General features: G+C 42.6%; 1 protein-coding gene across 3 annotated transcripts in view; it reads right to left on the reverse strand.

Annotated features, from left to right (window-relative positions):
* Positions 1 to 815: 815 nt before the first annotated feature.
* Positions 816 to 13,557, reverse strand: part of SETX (senataxin) — an 82,394-nt gene continuing 69,652 nt past the window's right edge. For all 3 annotated transcript variants that reach the window (XM_079927257.1, XM_079927256.1, XM_079927258.1), the window contains 4 exons: positions 13,030 to 13,194; positions 9,543 to 9,641; positions 8,851 to 8,938; positions 816 to 4,627 (listed from right to left, as the gene is read on the reverse strand). In XM_079927257.1, coding sequence (XP_079783383.1) covers positions 3,875 to 4,627; positions 8,851 to 8,938; positions 9,543 to 9,641; positions 13,030 to 13,194 — 1,105 coding nt within the window. In that variant the 3' untranslated portion in view covers positions 816 to 3,874. The remainder of the gene's footprint in view (positions 4,628 to 8,850; positions 8,939 to 9,542; positions 9,642 to 13,029; positions 13,195 to 13,557) is intronic.

Here is a 13,557-nt window from a genome sequence, read left to right on the forward strand (position 1 = left end):
ACGGTGCTGCAAAACATTGGAAATTCTATTTAAGCTCCAGGTAAATTTCAGTTTCCTCCCCGAATTATTTATTCCTCAAACAATAAATGGCGAAACCCAGGAGATGGTGGTGACAGCGCATGTGTTGGTCAGGAGGGACTTTAAAAATCACTGCTACAGCTGCTGCAGTAACGAATCCCATAAATAAAATGGCCACCGCAGAGCGCTCACCTCTCATCAGGTCACTTGGCAAGTTCACCTCGCCCCAGAACACGTACGTCACTTTACCCTCGTGGGTGGTTGATGCCTCCACCCGGAATAAGCGGGAGGCCCAGCGAAGCTGGCGCTGCCCACGTCCTGGCGGAGCACAGCACATCTCACCGCCCCCTGAAGCCACTGCTTTTATAAAACGACTTATACTTTTGTAACCATCAGTGGTGACCCCCAACTTGGCCATCTATTCCCTGCGCCCCCATCGGTGCCCCGGGAGCTCCTTTCGTGGGTCACTGTTCATCTGTCCCTCCTCTCTCACCCGCTCCCCAATCTCAGCCTGGAGGTGAGCATGCGTTTCTGGACCAAATGTCAACGTGTAACTGACACCACAACTAGCCACAGTGCACCCTGCAACCTTATGGGTAAGATTCCAAGAAGAGCTGAGAAGCAAGGAGAGCTGGGGGTGCGGACTGGATGAGAAACCTGAATAAAGCAAATCGTCACCAGATAAGTTCGGCATAAAATAAATCTAATGGCAGACTAAATGGAGTACCTGGGAGGTACCTTGAACCTTCATTCAAAAACACATAACTCCTAACCCACGCCAGTTTTCTTGTTTCCACTTTTAATTCTGCCATTTTCTCTTAATATTCAGGTTTTAACAAAGACAACAGGGCTACTGCTTGCCAAATCCCAGCTAGGAATTCAGAGCATAGAAAGAATCAAAACTACAGCAAAAAATTTATCAATCTGCACAACTAACTTTAGAAAATAGTTTACTACAATTTTGTTATAAAACTCATTTACAGGAGGTTATTCACATGTACTTATCAAATTTGCTCCTGATAATACATGAAAACACAGAAATAAACTGCACAGTAAATCCAAGGCAAATCATATACAAAGAAGCAAAACAAATTTTTAAGTAGAATATATTCATGTTGAAAGAACTAAGATTGAAAGAAGACAAGGCCACTTTCTTATAACTCCATGGCAAGGACAAAAGTAACAGCTGTATTTTTCACCTGCACTAAGGTTAACCACCAATGAACAACACTGCTATGACAGCCACATCAAGAAAGGCCACACTGTACATATGAAATGCTTAATGCAAATACATACACCAACTGGAACCACAAATCGATTCCAATGCAATGTCAGGTATGACTGTTTCCTGCTGGGAGAGGCTGTCAGGACACAGGCTTGCTCATTACAAGGGATGATGCACTAATTCTCGCGTTACCAGACTAGGTGGAAGGTGAACCAAAAGTGAACACAACGTGTGAGAACAGGCACCAAACTTAACTGGAAATAACATCGTTTGGGTGGGGCAGCAAAGTACGTACAGTGGGGAGCGCTTACTTCACGTGTTGTGTGAGCGGAGTGGGGAAGTTCCTGACCCCAGCTCTTTCCAGCATGCCTCTTCTATAAGCTTACAGGTTTTAGATTCTCTAAACTGTCACTACAAGTGTCTGCTAAGTGAAGCATTTTACCAAGATAGTAGGAAAGTAAACTTAAACAATGAGCTTTCTTGCCAAAGGCCAGGCAGGAAGCTTACGAAGCCCCTGACCCAGAGTGGGGCTCAGCCTGCCTCCGTGAACGGGGAGCAGAGGTTGACTGTGGGGACAGAGCGCGTGCTCCCCGAGTGACAGGAGTGTTCAATCCCATCAGCAGAGGTCTGGACACCAGAGGGAGAGACAAGGGTAACAAAGAAGTAGCATGTTTAAACCTTTGGCAACCAAACATTTTTTTTAAAGCTCTTAATAACCTGCTTCAGTAGAATTCCTGATGAACACAAAGCCCTTTTTGCTTAAAAAGCAGATGACTGGGCTTCCCTGGTGGCGCAGTGGTTGAGAGTCCGCCTGCCGATGCAGGGGATACGGGTTCGTGCCCCGGTCCGGGAAGATCCCACATGCCGCCGAGTGGCTTGGGCCCGTGAGCCATGGCCGCTGAGCCTGTTGCTCTGCAATGGGAGAGGCCACAACAGTGAGAGGCCCGCGTACCGAGGAAAAAAAAAAAAACAAAAAAAAACGCAGATGACCGAAAAAGTTTCAAATGGTGCACATTCATCTTCAGGAATGTGTGATTTCTCCCCCAAATTACCTAGGGCTGCACAGCATTCACTACAAACCGCTAGTTCAAACAATGGTCAACTGTTACTAACACAGATTCTCAGTCTGGGATACCTCAACAGCAGTGTGTGTGTGCTTGGAAAACTGGACTTTGAAATTAGGCAGCCCTGCCCTCATCCAAGTCTCTCTAATCTCCACCCACCGTGGCCACTTCCTTTCACAGAAGCACAACCCCTCTAACCAGATCTTCCACCACAGCGGTGTATTTGCGTCACTTACGATGGTTTCCAAAGATCAGACGCAATCTGTCAACTCTCTTCCTGTTCTCAACGCCAAGTATTTGCACTCCTCTCCCATCCTTCTCTTTTTATTTATTTATTATTATTTATTTTTTTTTGCGGTACGCGGGCCTCTCACTGCTGTGGCCTCTCCCGTTGCAGAGCACAGGCTCCGGATGTGCAGGCTTAGCGGCCATGGCTCATGGGCTCAGCCGCTCCGCGGCTTGTGGGATCTTCCTGGACCGGGGCACGAACCCGTGCCCCCTGCGTTGGCAGGTGGACTCTCAACCACTGCGCCACCAGGGAAGCCCCCATCCTTCTCTTTTTAGAGGATGTTTCTCTCCTGCCTAAAATACTGTATCTGGTCTGCCCTGCCTGGTTCCCAAGCTGCCTGGTGACCAGAATCCCTGGGAAGATGCTAAACATCCAGCTTTTCATGAGTTGGATTCTCTTGCTGATCTACAGGCTTCCACAAGCCACCCCAGCACTGATCTAATACTTGGCAACCACTGGATTTGTAACCTACCAGTTGCAGGAAATTCACAATATGCTGGGGGCATCTGAATGACATTTCAAGAATTATTCTTTCATTTCACATTCTTCTATCTCACGAAGAATGAGAATTTTAGCTAGAGAACTATGCGCTCACTACAACAGGCAGACGAACTCGTCACAGAAATGTAATATCCTGTGCCAAGGTGCCTTGTCTAAAAAGGTGCATGAGTGGAATTTCACCTAACAGAGCTCTGCTTCCCAGGGTCTTGCCCAGGACACTCCAGTTGATTTAACAGGACTAGAGGCATCTGACCCAATGCACTGACTCGCTTCTCTCAGGCCGCCTGGGCTGTTAAAGATGTCTGTTTGCTACAACAATCTTTGAAAGGACCTGCCCTCCTCCCATCTTTCTTTTTTTTTTTTTCAATATAAGGTCTGTTCTGTTGAAAATGATTAACACTTTAAGCAGGGGAAAGAAAAGCTGTCTACCAGATCAAATTTTAAAAGGATTCTGTTATTTGCTACACAAATATACATTCCAACTTTTACAGCATCCTCTCCAGTCTGACCTTTTCTACAGAAGAACAAGAGATCAACATTTTAAGTCTTCGACTTCGAGGACATTATTACTGATACACAAATGCCTTCTGAAAGCTTCTGCAACTGACAAAAGGTACTGAAGATGACCAAGAGGCCCATGTGTCAGGATACATTTTCTGTTTTCCAACAGCACACAAACTCCTTTAAGGAAAAAAGTAATCTTATCTGGACAGTCCTACTAGCTGGTCACCTGAAGTTTGCAGTAATGCTTGTGGCTGACAGTCTCACTTGGCCCCACTATGAAAGCTTCCTCTTCTTCAAGCTACTGTCCTCCTCCTCCAGCCCCCTCTCGTCCCAGCCTGAGTTCCTCTTTGTGTGGTGGCTCAGAGAGCCACACGTCTCCTGATCCCCCTCAGGGAAGGCCCTGGTCTCCCTCCTGTGGCTGACTGCCTCCCCTTCCTGGGCACATTTTCTCTTACTCGTGGAAGCATCGGTACTAGCAGCTGGAGGGTCGCACTGCGCGTGAGGTCTGTGGTTGTTCACAGCAGCTCCCTTGGCGGGGGGCTGCTGCCCGATACTGGTCGGATCCTGGTGCCTTCCGGGGGAGCCTGGCTCTCCAGAGAGAGGCGCTGCTCCGGGATACTGGGGGCTCGAGGGCTGCAGCTCACTGAGGCATTTCCCTTTGGCTTCACAGCCCAAGCCCATCCTCCTAAGTAGTCGTGGGTCCCGAAGCCAGTCCTGAATGGGTGGCCTTTCAGGGTCATTTGCAGTAACAGTGACAGTGGCTTCTTTGGAGTCAGAGGGTGAGGGGTACAGAGAAGAAGCAATAGACATCTTGGCAAATTCACTGTCTAGCTTGTTGCTGGGCACTCCGCCCTGGGGTCTGGACACCTCTGGGGCGATAGCAGGAGGGTGAGTCAGACTTCTCTGCAGTACGGGCTTGAGTTTCAGAATCTTCACTGCATCTTGTCTATAGTTTTTGTCCCAAGTCTTAACAATGGCACCACGCTTCTGTGCATCCTGAATCAGCTGATTCCAATGACAGTTTTCCTTGAAACAAAGAGAAGGAAGAAAATTACATCGCAAAGAAACACTCGTATGCTTGGGAAGCAGAGGTTCCAGCTTTCACTTCTGAACAAATAGTAAGTATACCTTCGTGAACAGATTCTCAAGAATCCATTACTTGTTAGACAAGGCTGAAAGGAAAAATAAGGTGGAATACAGAACTATAAAGCCACACTGCTAGAAAAGAACACTGGGCACCACCTCTAAGAAAGAACGTCCACCATTTTACCACTGTTACTCAGGCCACGTGGTGAATTAGCTGTCATGCAAATCTGTACCAACTGCCGGTAGCCTCATGTAGCTATTTAATCTTCAATTAAATAAAATTAAAAATTCATTTCCTCAGCTGCACCAGCCAGATTTCAAGTGCTCAGCAGCCACATGTGACTAGGGTTAGCATCCTGGACAACACGGACACAGAAGGGCTCCGTCATCCCACCAAGTTCCCTGTGACACTGCTGATCCTAGAGTCTTGCCTGCCTCCGGCCAAGGCTAACATTCTGGAAGAGGAAGGCTTGGTTTCAGAAAGCTCTAACTTTTGAGTGCATGCTGACTGTTCTAGAAAGAGGTCCACAGCTTTCATCAAATTCCCAAAGGCTTCCCAAACTCCAAAGGGCTAAACCATCTTAATCCGCTGAGATAACTATTCCAAAGATATTGTCACACTTTTGTCTCTTTTCTAGAAGGGCTTAAGTTATGAAAAGCACATCTAAAGGGAAAAACAAAACAAAACAAAACGAAAACCCAACTCCCGCATCTCTCCTCTCTTCCTTTTAGAGTTTCCTCAGCAATAAATTGCTTCTTTACAACCATCAGAACTTGGGCCTCTTTAGAAAGAAGAAAGAGAGAGTATGAGGGAGGAAAAAAGATGGAGACTGAAGGAACGAGAAGAAAAGGATAGCTCCCCTTATGGGGGCTCCTGCACTATTCATGAAGGTGGGTAAGGGTATAGCAGTGAAGCTGCATACAAAGTACTGACCTGCCGTGTGACCTTGGTCAAGTCACTTGACCTCTCTGAGCCTGTTTCCTTACTGTAAAGTATGAATAGTATTTTATTTAAATGACTCTAAAACGTGCTTTGAAATAAAATAAAATAAATAAAATGCGCTTTATTTTCACATTTTACCGTTTCTGACTTCGGGGTACCTCTTGGCCAGGCAGCAGTTTCCATGTATGTAATCCTGGAGGAATTCATGGCTGGGCGACTACAACCTCTTGACTTTTAGTCAACAAACCACTTTTAAAAAGAATGAGTCCTGGCTCTTGCCTGAAAAATCTTTCCACAGACATCTTCTGATAAGACAATAAAGTACCAGCACTACAACTTGGAGAATGGAGATGAGAAGTTGGAAAAAACCCCAGGACCACAGTGGGGCCCTCTCATGAGACACTGACTGCACAGGGAACGGTTCGAGCGTGAGCAAAGGTACATGGGATGGTGAATGGGGACGACCAGAGTGTTAGTCTGAAAGTGAGATGCTTTCAGGGGTATCTTAGTCTACCTATTTTGCTGTATTTCCTGTGTATAAACAAGAGTGGTATGACACTGGGTTGGCCAAAAAGTTCATTTAGATGTTACAGAAAAACCCAAATGAACCTTCTGGCCAACCCAATAAAAATCTGTCGAAAGTCTAAAAGAGTTCTTTCAGTAACTATAAAACAAAAATTCTAAGTGAAAACAGAGTGTCACAATTCAATAGCAGAACATAAAATAATGATGCACATTATATAACTAATGGCTTCTTGGATTTGTTAAACTATGGTGGCAATGCAGACCTCACAGGGTCTTTTAAAGTAAGTCGTGTAAATCAAGTGCACGGTACGGTGACCGCATGCACCAGGAAGGTGCATGTAAGCAGTACCAGGCTCAGATCTCCGACTCAGGAGAGCTCTTGAGCGTCCTACCCTGTGGCTGGAACGCAGATGTAAAGCAGATGGCCTTGCTGCTATTTCTGCCAATTCTACTGCACCTGAACTTGCTGTTTAATCCAATCCCTAGATCACAAAAACAGTTCTGAGAAGGGGCTATTAGTCTTGATTTCTCAGAGGAAACCAAGTGCCTTAATCACTGATTCCATCTCCATAAGGGAAACTGGGCTGAAGAACCAAAAAAAAAGAGGCTGGGGAGGGGGGAAGCCCAAGGACAAATACGTTAAGTTGGATTGCAAACTCCAAATGATAAACTGGAAGTTTTTCTATTCTGTTCTGTCGGTCTCTTTTTGTCACACTGGCTTCCCAGAGTGAAGATAATAACGTCTATACCGCAGCTAGACATCAGTGGTCTTCAAATCTGCGTGACGGTGACTCTGGGGCTCACAGAGACTTCCTCGGGGGGGATGTGAGCACGTTTTCTGGGAATCAATTTCCAAACCTCAGCTTCCAAACCCCTGTCCCCTATGTCCTCCTGGGGCTTTTCTGCCCTTCCACTCCATCCTTCACAACCACCACAACTCTCACCTGTCCCAAATCTGACCACAGGACGCACGGCTAGGGAAGGTAAACATGCCTGGGTGTCAAATAGAGGGGGTGGTAAACAGAGGGGTGCCCATGAAGGCTCCTGCAATCAGGGCATCTAAGAGACACAGCTCTATAAACATTTTACTCTTCTGGTTTGAACATTATCAAAATTCAACTGTGTGAAAGTAATTGTTAAGACGTTACTCAACTGACAAGATATCGTTCGTTAATACTCAGATCCTTACGGTCACAGGAAAAATAATTTTTTAAAGAACTCTTTGAGGTAACTATAGATTCATAGGAAGTTACCAAAACAGTAGAGGTTCCACGCACCCTTCACACAGTTTCCCCAAATAGTTATGAAAACCAATTCTTTAAACTTTCAAATTTACATGTAAATTTTTTGTGGCAGAAAAGCCTAATAGTCATATTAACAGAAAGGCTTTTAATTATGAAAATATATAAACTACCCCCACTGAATTTTATCCTAAACAGTATAAATGGCAATTCAATTTTAAAGAGCAGAAAGAATAACACTGCTCTCTATTCCACTGGATATACTTAAGAGTGGCATAATGGATTTATTTTTAATAGCTTTATTTATTTATTTGTATTTATTTATTTATTTTTTGCGGTACGCGGGCCTCTCACTGCTGTGGCCTCTCCTGCCGTGGAGCACAGGCTCCGGACGCGCAGGCTCAGCGGCCATGGCTCACGGGCCCAGCCGCTCCGCGGCATGTGGGATCCTCCCAGACCGAGGCACGAACCCGTGTCCCCTGCATCGGCAGGTGGACTCTCAACCACTGCGCCACCAGGGAAGCCCAATAGCTTTATTTTAAAATGTCAAATATTTACAATACATTAGAAACAAAATCTTTATCAACACTGAACGATGAAAAATTTTCAATATAAACTTAAAAACGGAGGATACACAGCTTTCAAACATTCTTTCAAGGGGGTACACAAACAACGAAGGTTGAAGACCACAGATCTAGGTAAGAGCTGAATGAGACAGACTGTATTTGAACGCCCTCTGGTGGAACTAACCAAAACAAGGGAAAAACCTACTGAGTTGGCACCTCTCCTGAGATAAAACAATGACTCTGTTAAATACAGAAATTAGGGAAACTGAGTTATTACACCTAATGAGACAGGCAGCAAATACATGCTTTATCCAGCTGTGATTCACCAAATTAAGCTGTACTATTTGTCGACTACAGATGTAAACTTGCCCCTTCTTCTAGAGGAGTATCTGTACGGATGGACGAGCTCTGATGCCACTCACCCCTCAAGGGAAACAGCAAGCAGTGCTGCTCTAAGTGCCAAGACAAAAATGAAGATCCAAGCACTTTCCTGCAAATTCCCCCTCTCTCTGGCTTGCTAGGCTAAGAGCCACATTTACTGAGTGTTTACTAAGTGCTAACCAATCTTCTAGCACTTTACATATATGGGTTTACATGTCTTCTTAACAATTCTACGATGTAGATACAATTTTTTTTAAAGGTCATCTTGAGAGTACACTACGGATACCTACCTGGGTCTTGGCTAAGAAAGGGTGAGCGGTTTAGGCATTATAAAAGCTCCCAGGAAGAAGCAGCTGGAGGACATAACAACCAGGGGGAAGAGGCTCATTATTGTTTGTAGCCTCGAAATCATTTCCACTTTGATGAAAAATAAAAACAAAACCTCAACCCGGTATCAGTCATGATGAGCAAACTCTGGAGTTCTCTGGTCCTTTAGAATGTACCTACCATCAGGGTCCTCAAATGTCCCAGGATGAAGAGGCTGTACTTGGCTCGTGTGATGGTGACATTCAATCTCTGCAAACTTGCCAGAAACCTAAGCAATAGAAGGAAAAAAAAAAAGTTACTTCTTTCTTCAGAATAACTCGGCATGTCAGTGTAGGTGAGACACAGGCGTTTCAGACAGCTTTTCTTGGGCTCCTGCTTTAAGGTCATGGTGCAGGACCTGGCACAGAAGCAATTCCCATTAAGGACAGCAAACAAACAAGATGCCCAGTGCTTTCCTTCAAAGTCATGCATCTGTCTGTTGATTTCCTATTTTGACTGGGATGAGATATTGGAAATTTTAATGGTATGATTTTTAAGCCTTAAAAGATCCTAAAAATATGATAGTAGATCAATTATGACAAATACCATGGAGAAGAACATGCCCCTGCAAAATATACTGGATTCAATAATCTGTTTCACTCTCATCAAGTGAAAAAACAGATTCACACTGTGACATGGGTTAATACACAAGGTACCAAGAGAAGCAGACCTAACAGTGGATCAACTTCACAACTTAAAAAAGAAACCTTCACGGTATTACTCAATTTTTTATATAAGAAAATAGAGCAAATGATGGTATTCTCTAACAGTGATTAAAAAGATCTAACTCTGGATCATAAACAAGCAAAGAATCAATAATGACAGTTACCCACCCAATTGAACCTTGCATGGCATTTGCTCTGACACATGTAACAATAACACAATCTTTCTGACGACCCTGGAAGCCATCCACGGTATCTACTTCTGCTGGCCTATTTACGAAAAGAGAAACATATTTACTGAAAAAAGATAATTATTAAATATACATATTTATACAGTAGTATTTCTTACTTTTTTAATGCTATCTTTTTAAACTGGAATAGAATTCACGTAACACAAAATTCACCATTTTAAAGTACACCATTTGGTGGTGTTGAGTCCATTCACTATGGTGTGCAGCCATCACCGCTATCTAATTTCATAGCATGTCCATCACCCAGGAGAGAAGCCCTGTGCCCGTCAGCCATCAGCCTCCATCTCCCCCTCCCCAGGCCCTGGCAACCACTGATCTACTGTCTGTCTCTATGGACTTTTCTATATGGGAAATTTCATATAAACGGAATCATAAAACATGGGACCTTTTGTGTTGGGCTTCCTTCACCTAGCATAATGTTTTCAAGGTTCATCCGTGTCATAGACTGTTAACTGTACTTCACTCCTTCCACGACTGACTATTCGCTTGTACAGATACACAATTTATTTTTTACCTATGTACCATTTTTGGACATTTGGGTTGTTTCCACTTTTTGACTATCATGAATAATGTCGCTACGAACATTCATGTACAAGCTTTTGTGTGAACCCTTTCTCAATTCTTTCAGGTATGTACCTAGGAGTGGAACTGCTGGGTCACGTGGTAATTCTATGTTCAACTTTAGGAGGAAATGCCAAACTGTTTTCTACAGTTTCTCACCAGCAATGTATAAGTAATCCAATTTCTCCACATCCTTGCCGAAACTTGTTTTGTTTTTGTGATGACGGTCATCTTGGTGGGTGCGAAATAGCTCCTCATTGTGGTTTGATTTGCATCTCCCTAATGACAAATGATGAGGAACAGCTTTTCATGTGCCTGTTGGATTTTTGTTTATCTTCTTTTGAGAAATGCTATTCACATCCTTTGCCCACTTAAAAAGTTAGACTATCATTTTATTAAGTTGTATGAGTTCTTCATATATTCTGGATATGACTTGTCAGATAAATATTTTTCAAGTATTTTCTCCCACGGTGTGTGTTTGTCTTTTCACTCTTTTGATAGTGTGTCCTTTGAAACACATAAGTTTTTAATTTTTACGAAGGCCGATTTACTTCTCCTTTGGTTACTTGTGCTTGGGTATCATATCTAAGAATCTGTTGCCTAATCTGAGGTCATATAAATTTACCTTTGTTTCCTTATAAGTTTTATAATTTTGTCTCTTAGACTCGGGGCTCTAATTCATTTTCAGTTAATTATTGTACACAGTGTGAGACAGGGGTCTAAATTCATTCTTTTGCATGTGGATATCCAGTTACTCCAGCACCATTTGTTGAAAAACTACTCTTTCCCCAACGAACAGGCTTGGCACCCTTGTTGAAAATCAACTGGCCATAAATGTTTGGGTTTATTTCTGGAACCTCACTTCTATTGTATTGGTCTACATGTCTACCCTTATGACAGTACCAGTGTTGATAGCTTTGTAGTAAATTTTGAAAGAGGGAAGTGCGAGCCCTCCAACATTGTTCTCTGTCAAGCTATTTAGGGTCTCTTGCACTTCCATGTGAATTTTAGAATAAGCTTGTCCACTTCTGTAGAAAGAGGTAGTTGGAATTTTGACAGAGATAACAATGAATCTGCAGCCCAACCTGGGGAATGGCGCCATCTTAACAATATTAAGTCTTCCGATTAAGGAACGTGAAATGTCTTTACATTTACCTAGTTCTTTAAATTCTTTCAGCAACGTTTTGTCCTTCTGTGTATGAGCTCACACTTCTTTGGTTACATTTACTCCTAAGTATTTTGTTCTTCATGATGCTATTGTAAATGGAATTTAAAAACTTTTCCTTTTCAGATTTCTCTGTAGTGTACAGAAATACAACTGATTTTTGTATACTGATCTTGTACCCTACAACTCTGCTGAACTTGTTTATAAGGACCAGTAGTTTCCATAGATTTTTTTAGGGTTTTCTATATGTAAGAGTATGCCATTTGTTTTTTGTTGTTGTTGGTTTTGTGTTTTTGGAATTTTTTTTGGCCACACGGCGTGCAGGATCTTAGTTCCCTGACCAGGGATCAAACCCATGCCCCCTGTGGTGGAAGCATGGAGTCTGAACCACTGGACCACCAGGCAAGTCCCAGATCATGCCATTTGTGAAGAGACACTTTGACTTCTTCTTTTCCATTATGGATGCCATTTATTTCCTTTTCTTGCTTAATTGCTCTGCACAGAACGTCTAATACAGTGCTGCACAGAAGCAGTGAGAGTAGGCATCCTTCCTGATCACAGGGGGAAAGCTTTCAATCTTAGCATCAAGTATGATGTTTTAGCTGTGGGCTTTTCATAGATGCTCTTTATTAGGTTGAGGAAGTTCCCTTCTATTCCTAGTTTGTTGAGTATCTTTATCATGAAAGGTTGCTGCATTCAGTCCAATGTCTTTTCCACATTTATTCGGATGATCATCGTGTGGGGTTTCCCCCTTTAATATGGTATATATCACACTGACTGACTTTCATATGTTGAACCAACCTTGCATTCCTGAGATAAATTCCACTTGACTGTGGTAAACAATCCTTTTAATATGCTGTTGAGCTCAGCTGCCATTATTTTGTTGAGAATTTCTGCATCCATATTCATAAAGGATATTGGTCCATAGTTTTCTTTTCTGGTGATGTCTCCATGGCTTTGGTATCAGGGTAATATTGGCCCCATAAAATGCGTTAGAAAGTCTTCCCTTCTATTTTTTGGAAGCATTTGCAAAGGACTGGTGTTAATCCTTAGTGTCTGACAGAATTCACCAGTGAAGTCTGGTCCTGTGTTTTCCTCTGTTGGAAAGTGATTACTAACTCAATCTCTTTACATTTAATAGGTCTATCCAAAGTTTCTGTTTTTTTCTAGAGTCAATTTTGGTACTTTGTGTGTTTCTAGGTGCAGAAACTTTTGAGTTAATGCATTTCCAATATTTAATTTTTAATTTTACTGTTGAGGTATAAAGGAGACAAAAACAAGATCTTCCTCCTATACATGAAGGCACTAAAAGGGTTAAATAATTTATTCTAAGTGAAATGTGAATACATGATTCTCAGTAGAGTTAGAATTCAGATAACAAGTCACCCAACTAAAGGGAAAGGCCTGAAGAATTTCTCAGTCACTTCCATTGTCAAGTGTAACAGTGATGACACTTGAACTGGCAGGAGGCACTCCATCTGCAGGGGCTACAAGTGTAACCACACTCCCTCCCAGCACAAGTCTATGGAGCCAGGGTCCTAGTCTCCTTGTTCTATACTACCAGGGTCTAAGACCACTCCCTAGAGTTAAGTTTCCTTTTCTTCTTTCCTTCTATCCCCTCTTTCTTCATTTTAATTCAACAGAAAAAGTGGAAATATCTGTAAAAATAGAGATGCCTCACCCTTTTCTATCAAACTCTTTGTCCAAATCCTTCTGAATCATCATCTTCTGAGCCTTGTAATGGGTTATTATGCCAACGTTTCGGTAAGTAAAATCCCTTTTTTTGTCTTTCATAAGTTTAACTAGTTCCATTACCAGTTTTATTTCTTGAACATTTACATATGAGCTAAATAAGACAAAAACAAAAAATACAACACATCAAAACTAATAGCAGTCCAATCGCTAAGTTAGGTTCCACTTTGTTTTCCACTACAGTAACGGGTACACAGGTAGGTTTCATCTTTATTCAGTCAGCAGTGATTCAAAGAGGCTGTTATAATGACCATTAATATTGTACATATGGATAAATATAAAAATAACTGCCCAGTGAAACACGAAGTTGTATGAGAGAAAAGAGGTTGGGGTTAAGTGACGTTAAGGCACCAGTTTCTTCACTTATTAAAACAGGGATAGCCACAGTGAGAACGAAAGTATTCATAATAATAATGAAGGTATGACTAATGAATAGCCAACACTAAGGATTTACTAT

The sequence above is a fragment of the Stenella coeruleoalba genome (genome assembly GCF_951394435.1).
Source record: "Stenella coeruleoalba genome assembly, chromosome: 7".
In the NCBI taxonomy this organism is placed as follows: Eukaryota; Metazoa; Chordata; class Mammalia; order Artiodactyla; family Delphinidae; genus Stenella; species Stenella coeruleoalba.